The sequence below is a fragment of the Cherax quadricarinatus genome, unplaced genomic scaffold, assembly GCF_038502225.1.
Source record: "Cherax quadricarinatus isolate ZL_2023a unplaced genomic scaffold, ASM3850222v1 Contig2230, whole genome shotgun sequence".
NCBI lineage: Eukaryota > Metazoa > Arthropoda > Malacostraca > Decapoda > Parastacidae > Cherax > Cherax quadricarinatus.
In genome coordinates, this window is record NW_027197256.1 from 1 (window position 1) to 26419 (window position 26419).

Here is a 26419-nt window from a genome sequence, read left to right on the forward strand (position 1 = left end):
CCACTAACCTTTGCAATTTTTCTTTAGAATCTCCCATAAGCACAGTATCATCAACAAAAAGTAACTGTGTCACTCCACATTTTGTATTTAATTCCCCATAATTTAATCCCACCCCTCTCCCGAACATCCTAAACTTATTCCTCTATAATTTTTACAATCTCTTTTGTCCCCTTTTCCTTTATATAAAGGAACTATACATGCTCTCTGCCAATCCCTAGGTACCTTCCCCTCTTTCATACATTTCTTAAACAAAAATACAAGTAGACATTTACTAAAAAAGAGAAGAAGAAAAACTTTATAAAACTGGGATGCTTGAATGTGTGTGGATGTAGTGTGGATGACAAGAAGCAGATGACTGCTGATGTCACGAATGAAAAGAAGTTGGATGTCCTGGCCCTAAGCGAAACAGAGCTGAAGGGGGTAGGGGAGTTTCGGTAGGGGGAAATAAATGGAATTAAATCTGGAGTATCTGAGAGAGTTAGAGCTAAGGAAGGGGTAGCAGTAATGTTGAAGGATCAGTTATGGAAGGAGAAAAGAGAATATGAATGTGTAAATTCAAGGATTATGTGGATTAAAGTAAAGGTTGGATGCGAAAAGTGGGTCATAATAAGTGTGTATGCACCTGGAGAAGAGAGGAATGTAGAGGAGAGAGAGACAAAAGAGAGTGCAAAAATTATAGGGGAATAAGTCTGTTGAGTATACCTGGTAAATTGTATGGTAGAGTTATTATTGAAAGAATTAAGAGTAAGGCGGAGAATAGGATAGCAGATGAACAAGGAGGCTTTAGGAAAGGTAGGGGGTGTGTGGACCAGGTGTTTACAGTGAAACATATAAGTGAACAGTATTTAGATAAGGCTAAAGAGGTTTTTGTGGCATTTATGGATTTGGAAAAGGCATATGACAGGGTGGATAGGGGGGCAATGTGGCAGATGTTGCAGGTGTATGGTGTTGGAGGTAGGTTACTGAAAGCAGTGAAGAGTTTTTACAAGGAAAATGAGGCTCAAGTTAGAGTATGTAGGAAAGAGGGAGATTATTTCCCAGTAAAAGTAGGTCTTAGACAAGGATGTGTGATATCACCGTGGTTGTTTAATATATTTATAGATGGGGTTGTAAGAGAAGTAAATGCGAGGGTCTTGGCAAGAGGCGTGGAGTTAAAAGATAAAGAATCACACAAAGTGGGAGTTGTCACAGTTGCTCTTTGCTGATGACACTGTGCTCTTGGGAGATTCTGAAGAGAAGTTGCAGAGGTTGGTGGATGAATTTGGTAGGGTATGCAAAAGAAGAAAATTAAAAGTGAATACAGGAAAGAGTAAGGTTATGAGGATAACAAAAAGATTAGGTGATGAAAGATTGGATATCAGATTGGAGGGAGAGAGTATGGAGGAGGTGAATGTATTCAGATATTTGGGAGTGGACATGTCAGTGGATGGGTCTATGAAAGATGAGGTGAATCATAGAATTGATGAGGGGAAAAGGGTGAGCGGTGCACTTAGGAGTCTGTGGAGACAAAGAAGTTTGTCCTTGGAGGCAAAGAGGAGAATGTATGAGAGTATAGTTTTACCAATGCTCTTATATGGGTGTGAAGCATGGGTGATGAATGTTGCAGCGAGGAGAAGGCTGGAGGCAGTGGAGATGTCATGTCTGAGGGCAATGTGTGGTGTGAATATAATGCAGAGAATTCGTAGTTTGGAAGTTAGGAGGAGGTGCGGGATTACCAAAACTGTTGTCCAGAGGGCTGAGGAAGGGTTGTTGAGGTGGTTCGGACATGTAGAGAGAATGGAGCGAAACAGAATGACTTGAAGAGTGTATCAGTCTGTAGTGGAAGGAAGGCGGGGTAGGGGTCGGCCTAGGAAAGGTTGGAGAGAGGGGGTAAAGGAAGTTTTGTGTGCGAGGGGCTTGGACTTCCAGCAGGCATGCGTGAGCGTGTTTGATAGGAGTGAATGGAGACAAATGGTTTTTAATACTTGACGTGCTGTTGGAGTGTGAGGAAAGTAACATTTATGAAGGGATTCAGGGAAACCGGCAGGCCGGACTTGAGTCCTGGAGATGGGAAGTACAGTGCCTACACTCTGAAGGAGGGGTGTTAATGTTGCAGTTTAAAAACTGTATGTATAGCACCCTTCTGGCAAGACAGTGATGGAGTGAATGATGGTGAAAGTTTTTCTTTTTCGGGCCACCATGTCTTGGTGGGAATCGGCCAGTGTGTTAATAAAATTAATAAAAAATACCAACCACTCCAACACTATATCCCCTTCCTGCTTTTAACATTTCTGTCATGATCTCGTCAGTTCCAGCTGCTTTACCCCTTTTCATTCTACGTAATGCCTCACGCTCCTCCCCCACACTCACATCCTGCTCTTCATCACTCCTAACAGATGAAATACCTCCCTGGCCAGTGCATGAAATTACCGCCTCCCTTTCTTCTTCTCTACCATTTCATAAGAAAAAATAACAAAATTATTTTTTGAAATTCTTGGACACTGGTGTGCACTTTGAAATTTGGCCTCTGGACCCTGAAAGGGTTAACTGGCAAATCCATTTGTTCCCTAAGCTTTCTTAACTTGTTCATCTCACTCAAAATTTTTTTCTTATTTTCCTTAAAATTTCTTGACAGTGCCTCTCCCACTCTATCATCTGCTCTCCTTTTGCACTCTCTCACCATTCTCTTCACCTTTCTTTTGCTCTCTATATACTCTACTCTTCTTATAACACTTCTGCTTTGTAAAAACCTCTCATAAGCTACCTTTTTCTCTTTTATCACACCATTTACTTCATCATTCCACCAATCACTCCTCTTTCCTCCTGCACTCACCCTCCTATAACCACAAACTTCTGTCCCACATTTTAATACTGCATTTTTAAAACTATTCCACCCCTCTTCAACCCCCCCACTACTCATACTTGCACCAGCCCACCTTTCTGCCAATAGTTGCTTATATCTCACCTGAACTAGACTATGCATAGTTAAAATATAAAGAAAGTGAATTTTAGCTGCTTTACACCAAGTCAGAGTGACTCAAAGAAAAAAATCCATGTAGCTGCCTTTCCAGCGTGGCACAGACATCATGGTCAAATGATAATCAACTGCTGACATGCCCCACATCACCTACTTTCATAATACAAGCAATGTGCTACTAATCCTTCAAAACCCAAGTCCAACTAGCCAGTTTCATGAATTTCTTCAAGGATATTATACTCAAATTTAAAAACACATCAAATCTGAAAGACCACTTTCATTCAATTTTCACAATCTAATACATGTATGTACATATTCATCTACTAGATATTCAAGCCCAAAAATCTCAATGCTCAGTATCCTCTTTTGCTCCTTGAATTATTCTTTTCATGTGACCAAATCTTCAAATTTCTATATTCTTTATACTCTGCATAATATTCACATCACAAAATTATCTCAGAAAAGACAATTTAACAGCCTCCAATCTCCTTATTACTGCAACATTCAAAGACCATGTTTTACACTCACACCGCAATAATCTGATGCATCTACACTACAATATTCAGATACATTAATTTCTCTTAATCCACAGACAATGCCAAATACTCAGTTAGAAAGATAATTAGATCATCAAAATGGAGAAAGTATTTTATGTATAATGTTAGGTAACAATATAAGAAATATGGGTAATGACCAAGCAAAGTAATAAGCTACAAGAGAATACAGTTGATCCTTGAACAACATGGGTTTGAACTGTATAGGTCTACTCATATGCTTTTTTTTTTTCAATAAATATATTGAAAATATTTTTTGGAGATTTGCAGCAATTTGAAAAAAACTCGCAGATGAACTGCATAGCTTAGAATTATTGAAAAGATTAGGAAAATGTTAGGTATGTTGTGAATGCATGAAAAATACTATACAGATACTACTCTATTTTATCATTTACTACCATAAAATATACAACAATCTATTATATAAAAGCTAAAATTTATCAAAACTTACACACACACAACCTTACAGATCATACATGGTGCCATTTGCAGTTGAGAGAAATGTAAAGAAACATAAAGATGCAATATTAAATTGTAACTGCATAAAATTAATTGCAGTACAGTAGACCATTGATTAAAATATTTCCTTTAAAATGCTTTCTCCATTACACTACTGCCAAATTGCAGCATATTTTTGTATTACACTTCGTAAAGTTAAATTTGAACGGTTTTGCTTCTCGGTAGGGAAAAAATTTCAGTGCCCCAAGCTGGAAAGTGGGGATCTCCCTGCTGTGTAGTGAGCGCTAGGCAGTCTGCCTGTGGGTCAAGCCAGTATCTTTTACAGGGGAGGCCCTAGTTTCCTACCCTGCCACCTCCGTACCAGTGTCCGGTACGTGTGTGTTAAGTGCAGTACCCAGCATTGTCTGTGAATCGGATTTTGGTCTTTTCATTACCATACATTGCATCTGCCAAAAAACCATGGCACTGAGGAGGCATGCAAGTGATGCAGAAAGTGGCAAGACATAGTAAAAAAAAAAGTTCAAGTCTTGGAATTATGAAGAAAATCGAGATACTATTAGATAAGCTTATATGTGGTACCTGTGTGGTGGACATGGTGAGAGCTTATGGCCTTAATGAAGCATTGGTTTGTATGATTAAAAAGAGTGAGGTAAAAATACGGGCTTGTGCAATGAATAACCCGGGCTGTCATCTGATTTACTGACTTGACTGACCTATGGACCTGACTGATATTTACTGAATGACTTGCTGTAAAGAGTTTTTATGAGGATAGTGAGGCTCAGGTTAGGGTGTGTAGAAGAGAGGGAGACTACTTCCTGGTAAAAGGAGGTCTTAGACAGGGATGTGTAATGTCACCATGGTTGTTTAATATATAGATGGGGTTGTAAAAGCAGTAAATGCTAGGGTGTTCGGGAGAGGGGTGAGATTAAATTATGGGGAATTAAATACAAAATGGGAAGTGACACAGTTACTTTTTGCTGATGTTACTGTGCTTATGGGAGATTCTAAAGAAAAACTGCAAAGGTTAGTGGAGGAATTTGGGAGTGTGTGTAAAGGTAGAAAGTTGAAAGTGAACATTGAAAAGAGTAAGGTGATGAGGGTATCAAATGATTTAGATTAAGAAAATTTGATATCAAATTGGGGAGGAGTATGGAAGAAGTGAATGTTTTCAGATATTTGGGAGTTGACATGTCAGCAGATGGATTCATGAAAGATGAGGTTAATCACAGAATTGATTAAAGAAAAAAGGTGAGTGGTGCATTGAGGTATATGTGGAGGCAAAAAATGTTATCTATGGAGGCAAAGAAGTGAATGTATGAAAGTACAGTAGTACCAACACTTTTATATGAGTGTGAAGCTTGGGTTGTAAATGCTGCAGCAAGGAGGCGGTTGGAGGCAGTAGAGATATCCTGTCTAAGGGCAATGTGTGGAGTAAATATTATGCAGAAAGTTCGGAGTGTAGAAATTAGAAGGTGTGGAATTAATAAAAGTATTAGTCAGAGGGCTGAAGAGGGTTTGTTGAGGTGGTTTGGTCATTTAGAGAGAATGGATCAAAGTAGAATGGCATGGAGAGCGTATAAATCTGTAGGGAAAGGAAGGCGGGGTAGGAGTCATCCTCAAAAAAGTTGGAGGGAGGGGGTAAAGGAGGTGTTGTGGGCGAGGGGTTTGGACTTCCAGCACGCGTGCATGAGCATGTTAGATAGGAGTGAATGGAGATGAATGGTATTTGGGACCTGACAATCTGTTGGAGTGTGAGCAGGGTAATATTTAGTGAAGGGATTCAGGGAAACCGGTTATTTTATATAACCGGACTTGAGTACAGGAAATGGGAAGTACAATGCCTGCACTCTAAAGGAGGGGTTTGGGATATTGGCAGTTTGGAGGGATATATTGTGTATTTTTATACATATATACTTCTAAACTGTTGTATTCTGGGCACCTCTGCAAAAACAGTGATTATGCGTGAGTGAGGTGGAAGTGTTGAATGATGATAAAAGTATTTTGTTTTTGGGGATTTTCTTTCTTTTTGGGTCACCCTGCCTCGGTGGGAGACGGCCGACTTGTTGAAAAAAAAAAAAAAAGACTTGACTGATTTGCTGAATAACTTAAGTTAACTGACTGACCTATTGACTTGACTGATTTATTTAATGAGAACTGATTTACTGACTTGACTGATTTACTGACATGACTGACCTACTGACTTGACTGATTTATTGAATGACTTAACTGACTGACTTGAATGAGTGACCTACTAAATTGAATGACTGACCTACTGACCCACTTGACTGGACTGTCTTACTGACTGGACTACTATCCACCTCAGCCCAGATGGGCCTCACCATGACTCTCCACTCCCTCCTCCACAATCATCAATGAACAACAGCTACCACAATTCAAGGTAAGAAATATTTTTTTGTTGCATTTGTAGCCATGAACAGGAAAAAAACATACATAATGACAATTAACAACAATTGCATTATCATTTTTATTTGTGTAGTATTTGGAAACCAAAAAAAAATAAAGGTTGTTTGGGGGTCCCAGAAACATAACACTATTTTTCCCACAAGTTCTTCAATTTCGTTAACATGGATTCACCTAACACTGCATTTTCAGGAACCTAACTACCGTTTTAATCGTCAATCTACTGTACATACTGTAGTACTGTAATAATTTTGTAGCCACTACCTGTTGCTACTGCGGCGAGCTCAAGTGTTGCAAACGCCATGTGACACTAATCGTCTCTATGTGAACAGTCTGTCCTTCCATCAAATATGTGAACAGTCTGTCCTTCCATTAAATAGCGTATTACAGTAAAAAGTGATTTCTCGCAGTTCTCGCGTATTTTTCATCATCTTCATATGGGACCCATATGAAGTGCCACTAATGATGCTGGAAGTGCTCCCAAGAAGCAGAGAAAAGTCATGACATTACAAGAAAAGTTCAATTGCTTGATATGTAAGGAAGACTGAGGTCTGCAGCTGCAGTGTCCAGATGTTGTACATGACTTCAAAAGATTTACGACAGAACCATTCAAGGAAATCATGCAAGAGATTGTGGATATGGCAAAAAAGATGGGGAGTGAAGAGTTTCAAGATGTGGATCATTGCACATGTGTCTTACTCTCAACATGTGGATCTTGGAGACATTCAAGAGCTAATAGACAATACACCAGAGGAATTAACAGAAGACAACTTGATGGATGTAAGTGTTTCTGAACCAGTGCCAGACGATGAGGAAGATGGCATAGAAGCAGTGGTACCAGACAACAAATTGACATTAGACAATCTGGGGAAGGGTTCAGATTTTTCAAGATTGCTTTTGACTTCTTTTATGACATGGACCCTTCTATGATATGGGCACTGAAACTAAAGTAAATGGCAGAAGAAAGATTGGTACCATATAGAAACATTTTTAGAGAAATGAAAAAGCAAAAAAGTCAGAAAAAAATTACGATGTATTTCCGTAAAGTTACACCAAGTGTGCCTGCCTCTCCTGCCGTCCCATCCCCTTCCTCCATCTCTGCCACCCCTGAAACAGCAAGACCAACCCCTCCTCTTCCTCCTACTCAGCCTGCTCAACATAATGATGATGAGGATGAAGACCTTTATGATGATCCACTTCCACTTAATAAATAGTAAATTATCATCATGCAGTATAGTTAATAAACTCATCTACTGTGTATGTGTGTGAGTCTCTCTGTGTGAAAATCTAATAATTGTACAGCAAGAACTGTACTAGACATTTTTGCACCATCGTCATCATCGTTGCCTAAGTATTCATCACGCAGATCATTATGTGCAAGATTGGTATGGAAGTGGATAGTCTATCCTTACAAAGGCATAAGGTGAGTGATATTTAATGTAAAATTAATAATGTGTTAGTTTTCTTACTTTTTTATAACTTTGCTCTCAAAGAATTACATTACCATATGGTATGCCTCTCTCTCTCTCTCTCTCTCTCTCTCTCTCTCTCTCTCTCTCTTTCTCATAACTGGAGAAACTGTGTATCAGCCTATCATCACAGGTAGTTTTTTTTTTTTAAATGTAACAATGTTTTCAATACTGTATTATGAATATGACTAATACTGTATGCATAAAAATTTTATAATGATTTTTCATTAGTGTATTGTCTAGGCTACCATGAAGCAATCGTATCAGTTACACTAGGCTACTATAAAGCAATCGTACTGCTGCTTCTTTGTTATTAATGCATGAATCGTTATACATAGCTGTAAATAAATATGAATTTCTTTTTCACATTATCTTCTCATTTTTGATGTCTAGTGTTACTATGTATAACATCTACATACAGTGTTTTGTAACATGTAAGACAATATTGATGTAGGTACTGGCAGACAAATGATTCATCTGGTAAACAGATATAAACTTATGGTATTGATCAAAACAATACAGTACTGTAAATTTATTTTTTTCTTATTATTTTCTTAATAACATTTTCTTTTCCTTAGCTTACTTTACTGTAAGAATACAGTACATAATACATCATCATTTTTCAACAAACCAGCCATATCTCATCAAAGCAGGGTGGCCCAAAAAGAAAAAAACAAAAGTCTCACTTTTTAACTCTAGTAATGTATACAGGAAAGGGGGTTACCAGCCCCCTTGCTCCTGGCATGTTAGTTGCCTCTTACGACACACATGGCTTATGGAGGAAGAATTCTATTTCAGGAGGCCTGGTCATTGACTGGGCAGTAGGGGCGTTGATCCTTGGAATACCCTCCAGGTAGACTTCCCCATGGAGATAAGGAGAAATAAACAAGAACAAGAACTAGTAAGAAAATAGAAAACCCAGAGGGGTGTGTACACCTACCATCTGACTTATGACCTGCTTGACATATGACCACACTGGATGGTATGTGTATTTATATGCTTGTACGTGCAAGGAAGATAGGGTAGGGGTCAGCCCCAAAAAGGTTGGAGGGAGGGGGTAAAGGTTTTGTGGGCGAGGAGCCTGGACTTCCAGCAAGAATGCATGAGCATGTTAGATAGGAGTGAATGGAGATGGATGGCTTTTGGGATATGACAAGCTGTTTTAGTGTGAACAGGGTAATACTTTGTGAAGGGATTCAGGGACACCGGTTAGCTGGACTTGAGTCCTGGAAATGGGAATTACAATGCTTGCACTTTAACCTGTTAACTGCCCAAACGTAGATCTACGTTCACTCGCCCAGCGCTCTGAATATTTTGAAAAAAAAAAAAAAAAAAAATTAAAGAAGACAATTTTCTGTGTGTAATAAGACCAAAAAAAAATTTTCAGGACCAGTATTTACCAAGATATAAGACCATGAAGTTGGCACTGGATGCTCACCTGACGGTAACATGGAGTCCTGCCGCTTGCGAAGTGTTGACGATATACCTTTTTTTTCTAGTTTTTATATTTTATATAATTTCTATGTTCTGATAATTACAATTTATAGTAGTTCTTGTTATTTCATAGCCAATCTTTATTCTGACATTAGTATTAGGTACTGAAATTGTACTCAAATTGTCACACACACTGACAGGTCAACATTTACACCTGCCTTGGTCATTTACTACTGTCTAGAAATATATACAAAGTATTTATAGGTCCTAGCAATGTTTTAAACACGCTGGGGTATATATGAAAATCCTTGAAGCATGGTGTTAAGACGAGTGTTACTCAACTGCTGACAGGGTAAGCAGTGGAGTGACACGATGATTGTGCACTGCTGCATGGAACCCTGGCTTTGTTTTTCACTGTTACACATAAACATGTCTGTCTGTCTGTCTAGCTAAGTCTGCTTATCTGTCTTTCTGTCTGCCTGTGTGTGTGTCTCTCTCTGTCTGCCTGTGTGTGTGTGTGTGTGTCTTTCTGTCTGCCTGTGTGTGTGTGTGTGTGTCTTTCTGTCTGCCTGTGTGTGTCTGTCTTTCTGTCTGCCTGTGTGCCTCGGTCTTTCTGTCTGCCTGTGTGTCTCAGTCTTTCTGTCTGCCTGTGTGTCTGTCTTTCTGTCTGCCTGTGTGTCTCTGTCTATCTGTCTGCCTGTGTGTGTCTGTATCTGTCTGCCTGGTCTTTCTGCCTTCCTTTGTGTGTGTGTCTTTCTGGCTGCCTGTGTGTGTCTTTCTGGCTGCCTGTGTGTGTGTGTCTTTCTGTCTGCCTATGTGTGTGTCTTTCTTTCTGCCTGTCTCTGTCTATCTGTCTGCCTCTGTCTTTCTGTCTGCCTGTGTGTGTGTGTGTGTGTGTGTGTGTGTGTGTGTGTGTGTGTGTGTTGGCCACCTAGCCTATACTCTGTCTGTGGTCTTCTGTGCCCTTCCCCTATCTTCATGACTTTGCATTTGGCAGGATTAAATTCGAGAAGCCATTTGCTGGACCAGGTGTCCAGTCTGTCCAGGTCTCTTTGAAGTCCTGCCTGGTCCTCATCAGATTTAATTCTCCTCATTAACTTCACATCATCTGCAAACAGGGACACTTCTGAGTCTAACCCTTCCGTCATGTCGTTCACATATACCAAAAATAGCACTGGTCCTAGGACCGACCCCTGTGGGACCCCGCTCGTCACAGGTGCCCACTGTGATACATCATTACGTACCATGACTCGTTGTTGCCTCCCTGTCAGGTATTCTCTGATCCATTGCAGTGCCCTTCCTGTTATATGCGCCTGATGCTCTAGCTTCTGCACTAATCTCTTGTGAGGAACTGTGTCAAAAGCCTTCTTGCAGTCCAAGAAGATGCAATCAACCCACCCCTCTCTCTCTTGTCTTACTTCTGTTATTTTATCATAAAACTTCAGAAGGTTTGTGACACAGGATTTGCCTTCCGTGAATCCGTGCTGGTTGGCATTTATACTCCTGTTCCGTTCCAGGTGCTCCACCACTCTCCTCCTGATAATCTTCTCCATAATTTTGCATACTATACACGTCAATGACACAGGTCTATAATTTAGTGCCTCTTTTCTGTCTCCTTTTTTGAAAATGGGAACTACATTTGCCGTCTTCCATACCTCAGGTAGTTGCCCAGTTTCCAGGGATGTGTTGAAGATTGTGGTAAGTGGTACGCACAACATATCTGCTCCCTCTCTAAGGACCCATGGAGAGATGTTGTCCGGTCCCATTGCCTTTGAGGTATCGATGTCCCTTAGCAGTTTCTTCACCTCCTCCTCATCTGTATGTATGTCGTCCAACACTTGTTGGTGTATTCCTTGTTGGTGTCCCCATCTGGTCTGTCCCCCCAGAGTCCTTCCTGTCTCTACTGTAAATACTTCCTTAAATCTCGTGTTGAGCTCCTCACATACCTCTTGATCGTTTCTTGTGAGTTCTCCACCTTCTTTCCTCAGCCTTATCACCTGGTCCTTGACTGTTGTCTTCCTCCTAATGTGGCTATACAGCAGTTTCGGGTCAGATTTGACTTTCGATGCTATGTCGTTTTCATACTGTCGCTGGGCCTCCCTCCTTATCTGCGCATACTCGTTTCTGGCTCTTCTACTAATCTCCTTGTTTTCCTGGGTCCTATGCCTCCTGTACCTTTTCCATTCTCTGTTGCACTTAGTTTTTGCCTCCCTACACCTTCGGGTAAACCAAGGACTCGTTTTGGTCTTCCTATTATTTCTGTTTCCCTTGGGAACAAAACTTTCCTCTGCCTCCTTGCACTTTGTTGCCACATATTCCATCATCTCGTTTACTGATTTTCCTACCATTTCTCTGTCCCACTGAACCTCCTGCAGGAAGTTTCTCATACCTGTGTAGTCCCCCCTTTTATAGTTTGGTCTGTCCGTGTGTGTGTGTGTGTGTGTGTGTGTGTGTGTGTGTGTGTGTGTGCGCGTGCGTGCGTGTGTGTGTGTGCGTGTGTGTCTGTCTGTCTCTTTCTTTCTGTCTGCCTGTGTGTGTCTGTCTTTCTGTCTGCCTGTGTGTGTGTACCTTTCTGTCTGCCTGTGTGTGTGTGTATCTTTCTGTCTGCCTGTGTGTGTGTGTGTATCTTTCTGTCTGCCTGTGTGTGTGTACCTTTCTGTCTGCCTGTGTGTGTGTGTGTGTATCTTTCTGTCTGCCTGTGTGTGTGTGTGTATCTTTCTGTCTGCCTGTGTGTGTGTATCTTTCTGTCTGCCTGTGTGTGTGTATCTTTCTGTCTGCCTGTGTGTGTGTATCTTTCTGTCTGCCTGTGTGTGTGTATCTTTCTGTCTGACTGTGTGTGTCTGTCTTTCTGTCTGCTTGTCTCCCTTGTCTCAGAGAGTTGCTCATGGACCAAATGGTATTACACATGATCACATCTGATTCCTGAACATGTGAAAATGCATACTGCTTGCCAGCTGCCAGTCATGCTTATTATGCATTATATTTACAAGCACAGTATAGCACTTTGTCTGGATTTTTTGGGATATCCTAGGTAATTTACACTATGCATAATTGTGTTTATATATGTGAGACAGAGACAGAGAATGAGACGGCAAGCCATCCGGCGGTCAGCCAGCTGGCCAGCCTGCCAAACACATTACACGTTCCAGAATTATTTCTTTTTTTTCTTAGGGCATAAGTTATTGGACATTCTGGCAGGATGATATTACCAGTGGTACAAAAATTGAAAGAGTGTTGCACAAATGTTGCACATGGGTTATTATCAAGGTTTTTGATATTTCTGTGACTGCTTGTGGCCACATCCACCTCAAAGCCACTAAACTCAGGGTCAACATCACTTTCCTCTTAAAACTGTTGTGTTAATATATGACATGACATCAATGAATCCTTGGTGTTTGCCACACTGTTTGCTCTAGCTGGCGCTCAATTGAACTGGTGCTCCCAAAAAGTACTAGTGGTCCCAGATTTTTTTAATACGGAGCACATTGAGTGTTAAGACTCATTCTATGCTGACCAGGCATTTCAGGCCAATCATGCTAAATTTGGAGGCAGGAAAAATAAAAAGTAGATCTACGTTTGGAGTGCTAGCGGTAAGAATGTTTGAACAGTTAACGGGTTAAAGGAGGGGTTTGGGATATTGCCAGTTTGGAGGTACATCTGAACTGTCATATCTTGGTGCCTATGCAAAGACAGTGATTATGTATGAGTGACGGTGAAAGTGTTGAATGATGATGAAAGTTTTTTCTTTCTTTTTGGATTTTTCTTTCTTTTTGGATCACCCTGCCTTGGCAAGAAATGGCCGTGTTAAAAAAAAAAATGCAAGTGTAGTGTAACCCAAGTGTAAGTAGAAGTAGCATGTTTGAGATGGAAAAAAGACACAAGCAATCCTACCATAATGTAAAACAATTACAAGCTTCAGTTTTATACTCATTTGTCAGGACAGTAGTACAGAAGGGCCCCGCTTTACGGCGTTTCGCTTTACGGTGTTCCGCTAATATGGTCATTTCAAATTATGACCAAAACTCGCTATATGGCTCCCCCCACCTGACATTCTAATACGGTCACTGCACCCCACCCGGCTTGTTTACATTCTCTGTGAGATGCGTAAGCACTAAGTCTCTCCATTTTGTCTGGAAACTCCAAAATTTCAAGTGTTTTTAAAAGTTATTTCATTTATTATTATTTTATTATCACACCGGCCGATTCCCACCAAGGCAGGGTGGCCCGAAAAAGAAAAACTTTCACCATCATTCACTCCATCACTGTCTTGCCAGAAGGGTGCTTTACACTACAGTTTTTAAACTGCAACATTAACACCCCTCCTTCAGAGTGCAGGCACTGTACTTCCCATCTCCAGGACTCAAGTCCGGCCTGCCGGTTTCCCTGAATCCCTTCATAAATGTTACTTTGCTCACACTCCAACAGCACGTCAAGTATTAAAAACCATTTGTCTCCATTCACTCCTATCAAACACGCTCACGCATGCCTGCTGGAAGTCCAAGCCCCTCGCACACAAAACCTCCTTTACCCCCTCCCTCCAACCCTTCCTAGGCCGACCCCTACCCCGCCTTCCTTCCACTACAGACTGATACACTCTTGAAGTCATTCTGTTTCGCTCCATTCTCTCTACATGTCCGAACCACCTCAACAACCCTTCCTCAGCCCTCTGGACAACAGTTTTCGTAATCCCGCACCTCCTCCTAACTTCCAAACTACGAATTCTCTGCATTATATTCACACCACACATTGCCCTCAGACATGACATCTCCACTGCCTCCAGCCTTCTCCTCGCTGCAACATTCATCACCCACGCTTCACACCCATATAAGAGCGTTGGTAAAACTATACTCTCATACATTCCCCTCTTTGCCTCCAAGGACAAAGTTCTTTGTCTCCACAGACTCCTAAGTGCACCACTCACTCTTTTTCCCTCATCAATTCTATGATTCACCTCATCTTTCATAGACCCATCCGCTGACACGTCCACTCCCAAATATCTGAATACGTTCACCTCCTCCATACTCTCTCCCTCCAATCTGATATTCAATCTTTCATCACCTAATCTTTTTGTTATCCTCATAACCTTACTCTTTCCTGTATTCACCTTTAATTTTCTTCTTTTGCACACCCTACCAAATTCATCCACCAATCTCTGCAACTTCTCTTCAGAATCTCCCAAGAGCACAGTGTCATCAGCAAAGAGCAGCTGTGACAACTCCCACTTTGTGTGTGATTCTTTATCTTTTAACTCCACGCCTCTTGCCAAGACCCTCGCATTTACTTCTCTTACAACCCCATCTATAAATATATTAAACAACCACGGTGACATCACACATCCTTGTCTAAGGCCTACTTTTACTGGGAAAAAATTTCCCTCTTTCCTACATACTCTAACTTGAGCCTCACTATCCTCGTAAAAACTCTTCACTGCTTTCAGTAACCTACCTCCTACACCATACACTTGCAACATCTGCCACATTGCCCCCCTATCCACCCTGTCATACGCCTTTTCCAAATCCATAAATGCCATTTATTTTATTTTATATATACTCTGATAATTATACTTACGTATACCTGTACCTAAATAAACTTACATATGTACTGTGCTGGCGTGCAGGTACACATTAAAATCAGCAAGTGTCTTATGTCTCCAGACGTCATATTAGTAATGATAATAATAATCATCGAGTCTCATTTAAATGTCATATATTACGTTAATATACACATTTTCATTAATCCATCTATGATATTTTCAAAATTACATAATAAACAAGATGCATAACATATAAAGATGATAAATACACCCCACAGTAGAATAAATAAACATAAATATGAGATGTGGTAGCCAGACGACTTGCACAAGTGACGCCATATTAGAAATGATAATAATAATAATAATAATCACCGAGTCTAATTAAATGTCATATATTACGTTAATATACACATTTTCATTAATCCATCCATGATATTTTTTCAAAATTATATAATAAACATGATACATAACATATAAAGATGATAAATACACCCCACAATAGAATAAATAAACATAAATATGAGATTTGGTAGCCAGATAACTTGTACAAGTGACAGCAAGAATAACATTTTCTCTAATCTAACATAAGAGAAAATGTGTTACTGGGGTTAACTGTAGAAAATTATTCCTTTCGTATGTATGTAAGTTTATTCAGGTATACACAAATACAGTTACATAGATTATCATACATAACAGCATATGTGTAGAAAACCTAGGATAACCCAAAAAAGTCAGACAGAGTGACTTATTTCTATTGCCTTCACTCAGAGCATCATTTCTTCTCAAAATGATGTTAAATGAGAATGGGAGTGTTCTTTATTTATTCTACCGTATCAATGTAGAGACAACTTGTACACAATGTAACTTATACACAAACCAGACGTGTACACTTTGTTGTTTACAAAACTTACGTTCGCCTGGTTTGTTTACATAACTCTGCGCCTGTCCTCTCTCATGCACTCATTCTCTCTCTCTCTCTCATTTATTCGTTTTATCTCATTTACTTACTCCTGACCCTACATTAAGACTACAAATATTTTAAGGTAAGTAATGAGTGAACTGTATATACATTTTATCGCTCTGGGATGCTTAAATATCATAGAATAGTATGTGTGGGTGGGTTGGCCTGGTATGGTAGTCCAGCTGGCTACCATATATACCACACTTAATTTCTTACAATAAATACTACTTATCTCACCCTAGATTAAGACTACAAATATTTTAAGGTAAGTAATGAGTAAACTGTATATGCATTTTATCGCTCTGGGATGCTTCAATGTAATAGAATATTATGTGGCCTGGTATGGTAGCCCGGCTGACTACCATACATACCACACTTGATTTCTTACAATAAATACTACTTGTCTCACCCTAGATTAAGACTATAAATATTTTAAGGTAAGTAATGAGTGCATTATGTGTGTATTGTACTTTTTTATTGTTTTATGATGCCTAGTTCTATTGCTAACTTAATATATATTAGTGTAAACTTGTTATCTAGTATTTTTATGTACAGTGGACCCCCGCATAACGATTACCTCCGAATGCGACCAATTATGTAAGTGTATTTATGTAAGTGCGTTTGTACGTGTATGTTTGGGGGTCTGAAATGGACTAATCTACTTCACAATATTTCTTATGGGAACAAATTCGGTCAGTACTGGCACCTGAACATACTTCTGGAGTGAAAAAATATCGTTAACCGGGGGTCCACTGTATTTATAAGTGGAAAAAAAGGGGTTCCACTTTACGGCGATTTCCGCTTTACGGCGGCAGCCTGGAACCAAACCTGCCGTATAAGTGGGGCCCTACTGTACCTCCCTGGGCGGTTGCTGTCTACCAACCTACTACCTACTTATATATATGTAACATACAAAATATGTGTTAACTGACTGTTTATGCTATCGGTAATGCTTCTGGTCAACAATAGGCTATTAATTGTTAAGTTTTTGGGTAGTCAAAGTTATACGTGGATTTTCAACTGCACGGGATTCAGCCCCTGTATCCCCCAAGCTGTTCAAGGATCAACTGTATATGTACAAAAATAAATAATTAGCAATACAAAATACCCTCACACTCATTCAATAAACTTTACACAAGAAAGGAATATTTTATCTGTTCATTCTCATTAACAATATTCCTGAAGTTCTTTCACACCATATCACTTTAAAGAAATAACTTTTGCAATTTCCATAGTTTTCCTACAAGAAATAATGCCTGATTATCTTCTAAATCTTGTACAACAATTAAAAAATGTGAATCTAACCAAAGCAAAACAGTTATTTTAACAATATTCTTTAATAAAAATCAAGCTTACTTATCCACATTGGATCCCGTTCAAGTTCAGAAAAAAGTTGTGATAAGAAATTTTCTACAAGTTGAACTTTCTCATCAGGGACAGTAAGTACAGTGAAATCATGAGTGAATCGACTGAGGCTCTGTTCTCGACGTTCAAGGAACATTCGAACACAAACTCCAACGATTGACGACATGACAACAGCCCCATCAGCATTAATTCTTGATAAAAGTCTGAAATGGATTTCAATTAAGAGTTTTAAACTGAAATGTCGTATCTGAATAACATGCATAAAGATGAAGTTAAAAATATACAATGCAATATGCAGTTTATTTTTAACAACAGAGTACTTTATATAAAATTTCTCTTATGTTAAAAAAAATTATTTAAAGAAGGAAAGCACCTACTATATTTTACAACAAACACTTTGTTTCATAATGGTTTAGTTGTCTTGAAAGTGCAATACGTTATTTAAGACTATTTACTTTTCCAGGTGTGCAATAGTTGTGAGAAGGCCTTGTCTACTACGAACAAGGTAAGCAACATAGGGCGATCTGCTTCGATAGTCTTCAACCAAACTTCTAACAAGGTGCTCTCGGCCCTGAAAATAACAGCAGGAATTACAAATCGCATTGCTGCATGATGATTCCTTGAGTTATATAGAGAATCTAAGAAACATATCCAATCCATCTCTCTATATTGCAAATACAATGAACTCCACACTGATGGTCTGCATAATTTCAGAGTAATTTATGTTTTGCATTTAAAATTTTCCCTTTACTTCTCTTGGAAGTTACCCATTGTGCTAGTATTTGGCCACTCATTCACTTTTACCAAATAAATATAACCATATTCATACTCAAATGACCTTGAGTACTATTATGTGGAAATCCACTTTATATATGAGTCGGAAAATTTAGCATGAGCATGCCAACAGATACTTAACCACTGAGTGGGACATCACATAACAACCACATTAGGCAATACCTTCCTGTTTTCTGACAAACAAAATGCCACCCCTACCACCTTAAACCCATCTCAACATTTTCCCGTTAACCCTTTGATTGTCACAAACCCATTTCTGAAACTGTCATTTTATGTCGCAAAACTTTTGGAAAAAAAAAAAATGATTTTTTTCTTATGAAATGATCGAGAATCTTTTCCCGACGCTAATGACACCAAAAGTACAAAATTTGATCGAAAACTTATGGAATTATGCTCCCGCGAATTTAGCAATCTCGGCGATATATACGCATCGGTGATTTTGCCGACTTTGAGCCCTATTTTCGGCCAATTCCGTTGTTCCAGTCAACCAAACTCATAGCTATTCCTTTAGAACTCCATTTTATCTATCAATTGAGTACAAGAAACTGCCCATTTACTGATTTCAACTACCCAATAAAGTGGTCAGAAATTGGCAAATTGGCCAATTTCACACAAATTAAAAAGATGCCAATTTCAAAATAGGGTCCAGAATAAACAATGTAGACATTCTTGGCACTAAAAAAACATATCCTCTGTTCATTAGTCATGTCTCCAGGCCCCTCTTATATTACTCTTGCTTTCTATTTTGATTTTTTATTCACACAAAAAATAGAAGATTTACTGTTATGCAGACCACTGCATTATTGTAAAAATGGTATAAATAATATCAGTGCACTAGTGAAAGAATATTAGACTCCCCAGTTGATGTGTATTGGACGTGTGGTTTGATTTGCTTACTTATGAACATTGGTAAAAATCAAACATTTCTGCTACTTTGAGCTCTATTTCAAGGTCGTTTTCATCGTGAAACTAATCAAAAGCATCTCTATTTCTGTAATATGTTTTCCACTCTATGAAATGAGACCAAGAAAATAAGAATACAACCGTAAATACTATATGAAAATACACCTCAAAGTAGGTGTTTTAATCCAAAAACATGGTCGGAATTCTTTTTTCTCATTATACACTGCGTGCTGCAGGACTTTTTTATACAGTGCACACTGACCACACAGACCCATTCTCTTACATGTGGGCCTACCAGCTTTCTCCTGCTTGATTTGAAGCCGCTAGAAATATTGAGTGTATGTACGTCCGAAACACTGGCTCGTAAGACATATATATACGGCTGAAACAATCAAAGGGTTAAAGACTGAAAATTCATGCTGAGCTGTTTCATAACTACTCTTCATTATAAACATTTACCAATTTGTCAACATACAAGTTTTCTGCATATTCCAACATATTCTCAAATTATGATAATTTGACACTTTCTTACTTGAAAGTCCAAATTAATAGGCAATGTTTCTCATCATTAATTTCTAACCATTCAAGTCCATTCTCACCATACTGTATGTGCCATTCATTACATAATAATGTAAATTTAATTCACAACTCCCATTATTAGGAAATTTCCCAAATTCAGAAAACACATTCTTGAAATGGGAATTGTCTGTTTGCTAGCAAAAAAATCCTAAATTTAAGTTGGTATTTTTTCAGAATTTGGAGTAATGCTCAAAATTCTGAATTCAAAATGAGCTGTGATATTTTAAACTTTTAAAATAAGAGAGAAAATTCGAAATATATTTTTAAAAATCCACCTTAACTGTATTTTTTTTGTTTCTTTTTTAGTAAAAATAGAGGTGATATTCTATTTAAAATACATATTCAGCATTTTCAATAATTAAGGCACCCTCACCCACGTATTATTTTGAATAAGACTAACTTAATTCTATCAGCACTCAATTACCTGTGAATCAAAGAGCTGCACACAGCGTAAAGTTTCATGCAACTGTGCCACAAGAGAACGGTCATGAAGGTTGGTAGCTTCTGCCAGCTGACACCTCAACCACGTCAGTACATCGTTGTCTAAGCTAGAACTAGAAAACAAATGCACACAGTATTTTGAATAATTTCATGAGAATAAAAATGCAAATTCCTAGGTAGTAGGTTGGCAGACATCAACCACCGAGGGAGATACTACTGTCCTGCCAAATGAGTGTGAAACAGAAGCCTGTAATTGTTTTATGTGATGGTAGGATTGCTGGAGTCCTTTTTCTGTCTCATAAACATGTAGGATTTCAGGTATGTCTTGCTACTTCTACTTACACTGCACATGCATAGGCAAGAATATATACACATGCACATGCATAGACAAGTATATACATGTATACACATGCTTCTCTGGGTTTTCTTCTAATTTCTTATCAGTTCTTGTTCATTTCCTCTTATCTCCATGGGGAAGTGGAACAGAATTCTTTCTCCGAAAGCCATGCGTGACGTAAGAGGCGACTAAAATGCCAGGAGCAAGGGGCTAGTAACCCCTTCTCTTGTATATACAGTGGACCCCCGCATAACGATCACCTCCGAATGCGACCAATTATGTAAGTGCGTTTGTACGTGTATGTTTGGGGGTCTGAAATGGACTAATCTACTTCACAATATTCCTTATGGGAACAAATTCGGTCAGTACTGGCACCTGAACATACTTCTGGAGTGAAAAAATATCGTTAACCGGGGGTCCACTGTATTATTAAATGTAAAAGGAGAAACTTTTGCTTTTCCTTTTAGGCCACCCTGCCTCAGTGGGAGATGCCTGGTGCATTGAAAGAAAGAAGAATATACAGTGAACCCTCGGGTAACAGCGGCATTGGCTAACGCCAAAATCGGATAGCGGTGCGTTTTTGCGCCAAAATATTAGCTCGGCTAACACCCAAGAATTCGGTTAAGGACATTCATACCAAACGTGTCCACCTGTCCGTCTGGCTTGAGCGCCTGAGTTGCCCAGCCTTCAGCTAGTGTGCCATTATTTACAAGCCATTCCGGATGATTCCACAAGTACGTGCGATACATTTTGTATTATTCCAGTGTTTCTAGTACTTGTAACTGCTAAATAAGCCACCATGGGCCCAAAGAAAGCTTCTAGTGCCAACCCTGTGGTAAAAAGGATGAGAAATACTATTGAATTAAAGAAATAGATAATCACAGAGTACAAGAGTGGAGTGCATGTCTCCAAGTTGGCCAGGTTATACAACAAACCCCATTCAACCATCACTACTATCATGGCCAACAAAAAGGCAATCAAGGAAGCTGTTGTTGCGAAAGGTGCAAATATGCTTACAAAACAGAGATCACAAATACTCGAAGATGTGGAGAGACTGTTGTTGGTGTGGATCAACGAGAAACAATTATCAGGAGATAGTGTTTCTCAATCAATAATATGTGAAAAGGCAAGGCAGTTGCATGATGATCCTATAAAGAAAATGCCTGAAACTAGTGCTGACGTTAGTGAACTGAAGGCCGGCAAAGGTTGGTTTGAGAGATTTAAGAATCTTAGTGGCATACACAGTGTGAAAAGGCATAGTGAGGCTGCCAGTTCTGAAAAAAAGCGGCTGAAAAATATGTGCAGGAAAAAGAAGGGAGGTAACCCCAGAAAAGGATTTGTTACCTGAAGTCTTTATGGAAGGGGGATTCCCCTTCCAAACAATAGTACACCTACATCCTCTCTCCTCCTCCCGTCTCATCACTCATCAATAAGTCCACAATAAAGGTAAGTGTCATTTCAGTATTGTTTATTGTGCATGTCTCATTGTTTTCTGTGTAGGGAAATGCATATTTCATGTAAAAAAATATTTTGTTTAATACTTTTTGGGCATCTGGAATGGATTAATTGGATTTCCATTATTTTTTATGCAGAAAATTAATTCGGTTAACATCCAAATCAGTTTAAGGCAAGCTCTCTGGAACAGATTAGTACCATTACCCAAGGGTCCACTGTATAAATATATATACACATACATATTTTTTTTTCAACAAGTCGGCCGTCTCCCACCAAGGCAGGGTTATCCAAAAAAGAAAGATAATCCCCAAAAAGAAAATGCTTTCATCATCATTCAACACTTTCACATCACTCATACGTAATCACTGTTTTTGCAGAGGCACCCAGATACAACAGTTTAGAAGCATATATAAAGATATATAACATATCCCTCCAAACTGCCAATATCCCAAACCCCTCCTTTAAAGTGAAGGTATTGTACAATCCATTCCGGTATCCCTGAATCCCTTCAGTAAATATTACCCTGCTCACACTCCAACAGCTCGTCAGGTCCGAAAAACCATTCGTCTCCATTCACTCCTATCTAACACGCTCACGCATGCTTGATGGAAGTCCAGGCCCCTCACCCACAAAACTTCCTTTGCCCCCTCCCTCCAACCTTTTCGAGGACGACCCCTACCCCGCCTTCCTTCCCCTACAGAATTATATGCTCTTCATATCATTCTACTTTGATCCATTCTCTCTAAATGACCAAACCACCTCAACAAACCCTCTTCAGCCCTCTGAGTAATACTTTTATTAACTCCACACTTTCTCCTAAGTTCCACACTCAGAATTTTCATTGCCTCCAACCGCCTCCTCGCTGCAGCATTTACAACCCAAGCTTCACATCCACATAAGAAAGTTGGTGCCACTATACTTTCATACATTCCTTTCTTTGCCTCCACAGATAACGTTTTTTGTCTCCACATATACCTCAATGCACCACTCACCTTTTTCCTTCATTAATTCTATATTTAACCTCATCCTTCATAAACCCATCCACTGACATGTCAACTCCCAAATATCTAAAAACATTCTCATCTTCACTCCCTCTCTCCAATGTGATATCCAATTTTTCTTAGTCTAAATTATTTGATAACCTCATCAAAGTGGGAAGTCTGAATGTGCGTGGATGTTGTGCAAATGATAAGAAAAAGATGATTGTGGATGTTATGAATGAGAAGAAGCTGGATGTCCTGGCTTTAAGTGAAACAAAGCTGAAGGGGGGTGGGAGAGTTTCAGTGGAGAGGAATAAATGGGATTAGGTCAGGGGTTTCAAATAGAGTTACAGCTAAAGAAGGAGTAGCAATAATGTTGAAGGATAAGTTATGGCAGGAAAAGAGGGAATATAAATGTATTAATTCAAGGATTATGTGGAGTAAAATAAAGGTTGGATGTGAAAAGTGCATTATAGTAAGTGTATATGCACCTGGAGAAGAGAGAAGTGTTGAGGAGAGAGAGAGATTTTGGGAAATGTTGAGTGAATGCATGGGGAGTTTTGAACTAAGTGTGAGAGTAATGGTGGTTGGGGATTTCAATGCTAAAGTGGGCAAAAATGTTGTGGAGGGAGTAGTAGGTAAATTTGGGGTGCCAGGGGCAAATGAAAATGGGGAGCCTTTAATTGAGCTATGTGTATAAAGAGGTTTGGTAATAAGTAATACATATTTTATGAAGAGGATAAATATACAAGGTATGAGAAAGCACGTAATGAAAGTAGTTTGTTAGATTATGTATTGGTGGATAAAGGTTGATGGGTAGGCTCCAGGATATACATGTTTATAGAGGGGCAACTGATATATTGGATCATTATTGCGTTGTAGCTAAAGTTAGAGTAACAGGTAGTTGGGAAAAGAGGAAAATGGCAACAATAAGCAAGAGGGAGGTGAAAGTGTATAAATGAAGGGAGGAGGAAGTTCGGGTGAGATATAAGCAACTATTGGCAGAAAGGTGGGCTGGTGCAAGTAAGAGTAGTGGGGGGGTTGAAGAGAGTTGGAATAGTTTTAAAAATGCAGTATTAGAATGTGGGGCAGAAGTTTGTGGTTATAGGAGGGTGGGTGCAGGAGGAAAGAGGAGTGATTGGTGGAATGATGATGTAAAGGGTGTGATAAAAGAGAAAAAGTTAGCTTATGAGAGGTTTTTACAAAGCAGAATTGTTATAAGAAGAGTAGAGTATATGGAGAGTAAAAGAAAGGTGAAGAGAGTGGTGAGAGAGTGCAAAAGGAGAGCAGATGATAGAGTGGGAGAGGCACTGTCAAGAAATTTTAATGAAAATAAGAAAAATTTTTGGAGTTAAACAAGTTAAGAAAGCCTAGAGAATGAATGGATTGGTCAGTTAAAAACAGAGTAGGGGAGTTAGTAGATGGAAAGATGGAGGTTTTGGGTAGATGGTGAGAATATTTTGAGGAACTTTTAAATGTCGACGAAGAAAGGGAAGCGGTAATTTCATGCACTGGCCAGGTAGGTATACCATCTTTTAGGAGTGAAGAAGAACAGGATGTGAGTGTGGGGGAGGTGCGTGAGGCATTACGTAGAATGAAAGGGGGTAAAGCAGCTGGAACTGACAGGATCATGACAGAAATGTTAAAAGCAGGGGGAGGGGGGATATAGTGTTGGAGTGGTTGGTATTTTTGATTAAAAAATGTATGAAAGAGGGGAAGGTACCTAGGGATTGGTAGAGAGCATGTATAGTCCCTTTATATAAAGGGAAGGGGGACAAAAGAGATTGTAAGAATAACAGAGGAATAAGTTTACTGAGTATACCAGGAAAAGTGTACGGTAGGGTTATAACTGAAAGAATTAGGGTTAAGACAGAATGTAGGATTGCGGATGAGCAAGGAGGTTTCAGAGTGGGTAGGGGATGTGTAGGTCAAGTGTTTACATTAAAGCATATATGTGAACAGTATTTGGATAAAGGTAGGGAAGTTTTTATTGCATTTAGAAAAGGCATATGATAGAGTGATGTTGAGAAGTTATTATTGGTGTGGATAAATGAGAAACAATTAGCAGGAGATAGTCTTAAGATGTCAATTATTTGTTAAAAGGCAAGGCAGTTGCATGAGGATTTGGTAAAGAAATTGCCTGCAACTAGTTCTGATGTGAGTGAATTTAAGGCTAGCAAAGGCTGGTTTGAGAGATTTAAGAAGCGTACTGGCATACACAGTGTGATAAGGCATGGTGAGGCTGCCAGTTCTGACCAAACAGCGGCTGAAAAATATGTGCAGGAATTCAAGGAGAACATAGAGGCTGAAGGACTGAAACTTGAACAAGTGTTCAATTGTGACGAAACAGGCCTCTTCTGGAAGAAAATGCCAAAGAGGACCTACATTACTCAGGAAGAAAAGGCACTGCCAAGACACAAGCCTATGAAAGACAGGCTGATGCTCATGTTCTGTGCTAATGCTAGTGGGGATTTCAAAGTGAAGCCGTTACTAATGTACCATTCTGAAAATCCCAGAGCGTTCAAGAAAAACAATGTTATGAAGAGTAAATTGTATGTGTTTTGGAGATCTAATAATAAGGCATGAGTCACGAGGGAAATTTTTGTCGAGTGGTTCAATGAAGTGTTTGGCCCTAGTGTGAAGAATTACCTCCTGGAAAAGAAATTGGATCTCAAGTGTCTCCTAGTAATGGACAATGCACCTGCTCATCCTCCAAACTTGGATGACCTAATTCTGAAGGAGTTTGGGTTAATCACAGTAAAGTTCTTGCCCCTGAATAACACTCCTCTCCTCCAGCCCATGGACCAGCAGGTCATTTCAAACTTTAAAAAACTCTACACCAAAGCAATGTTTGAAAGGTGCTTTAATGTGACCTCAGACACTCACTTGACCCTAAGAGATTTTTGGAAAGAACACTTCAGTATTCTCCATTGCATAAGCCTTATAGGTAAGGCTTGGGAGGGAGTGACTACCAGGGCTTTGAACTCTGCTTGGAGAAACTTATGGCCAGATTGTGTCCACAAGAGGGATTTTGAAAGGGTTGAGGCTGCCCCTGATGAACCTATGTCAGTTGTGAACTCTACTGTGGCATTGGGAAATTCCATGGGGTTGGATGTGAGTTTGGAGGATGTGGAAGAGTTGGTGGAGGACCACAACGAAGAGCTCACCACTGAGGAGCTGCTAGAGCTTCAGCAGGAACAGCAACAGATCGCAGCTCAGAATCTTGCTGCAGAGGAGGAGAAAGAGAGATGGAAGAAGGTGTCTTCTTCAGAAATTAAGGAGATTTTTGAAATGTGGGGTAGGATGGAAAGACTTATGGAGAAACATCACCCTGAGAAGGATGTTGCAAGCCATATCGGCAACTTGTTCAGTGACAGAGTCTTGGCACATTTTAGGGAAGTTTTAAAGAGACACCAGAAACAGAGCCCTCTGGACAGTTTTTTTTTTTTGCGAGACAGGACTCCAGTGACTCTCAAGCTGGTCCTAGTGGCATTAAGAAACAGAAGAGAAGTAACCCCAGAAAAGGACTTGGTACCTGAGGTGTTGATGGAAGGGGATTCCCATTCCAAACAGTAATTCAATCTCTCTCCTCCTCCAGTCTTCCATACACTAAGAAGAATCACCAATAAAGGTAAGTGTTATGCTGGTAATGTTTCATTCATCATGTCCCATTGTATTGTTTATGTACTACATCTATATTCCATGTAAACATTTTTTTGTTTTAATACTAATGGGTGTCAGGAACGGATTAATTGTATTTACATTATTTCTTAAGGG

General features: G+C 39.4%; 1 protein-coding gene across 1 annotated transcript in view; it reads right to left on the reverse strand.

Moving 5' to 3' along the window:
* Positions 1-15254: 15254 nt before the first annotated feature.
* Gapvd1 (GTPase activating protein and VPS9 domains 1) overlaps positions 15255-26419 on the reverse strand; it is a gene marked incomplete at its 5' end in the record, with an annotated part of 48588 nt that continues 37423 nt past the window's right edge. Inside the window, 3 exon segments of the mRNA XM_070081293.1 lie at positions 15255-17355; positions 17608-17723; positions 19854-19983. Coding sequence (XP_069937394.1) covers positions 17124-17355; positions 17608-17723; positions 19854-19983 — 478 coding nt within the window.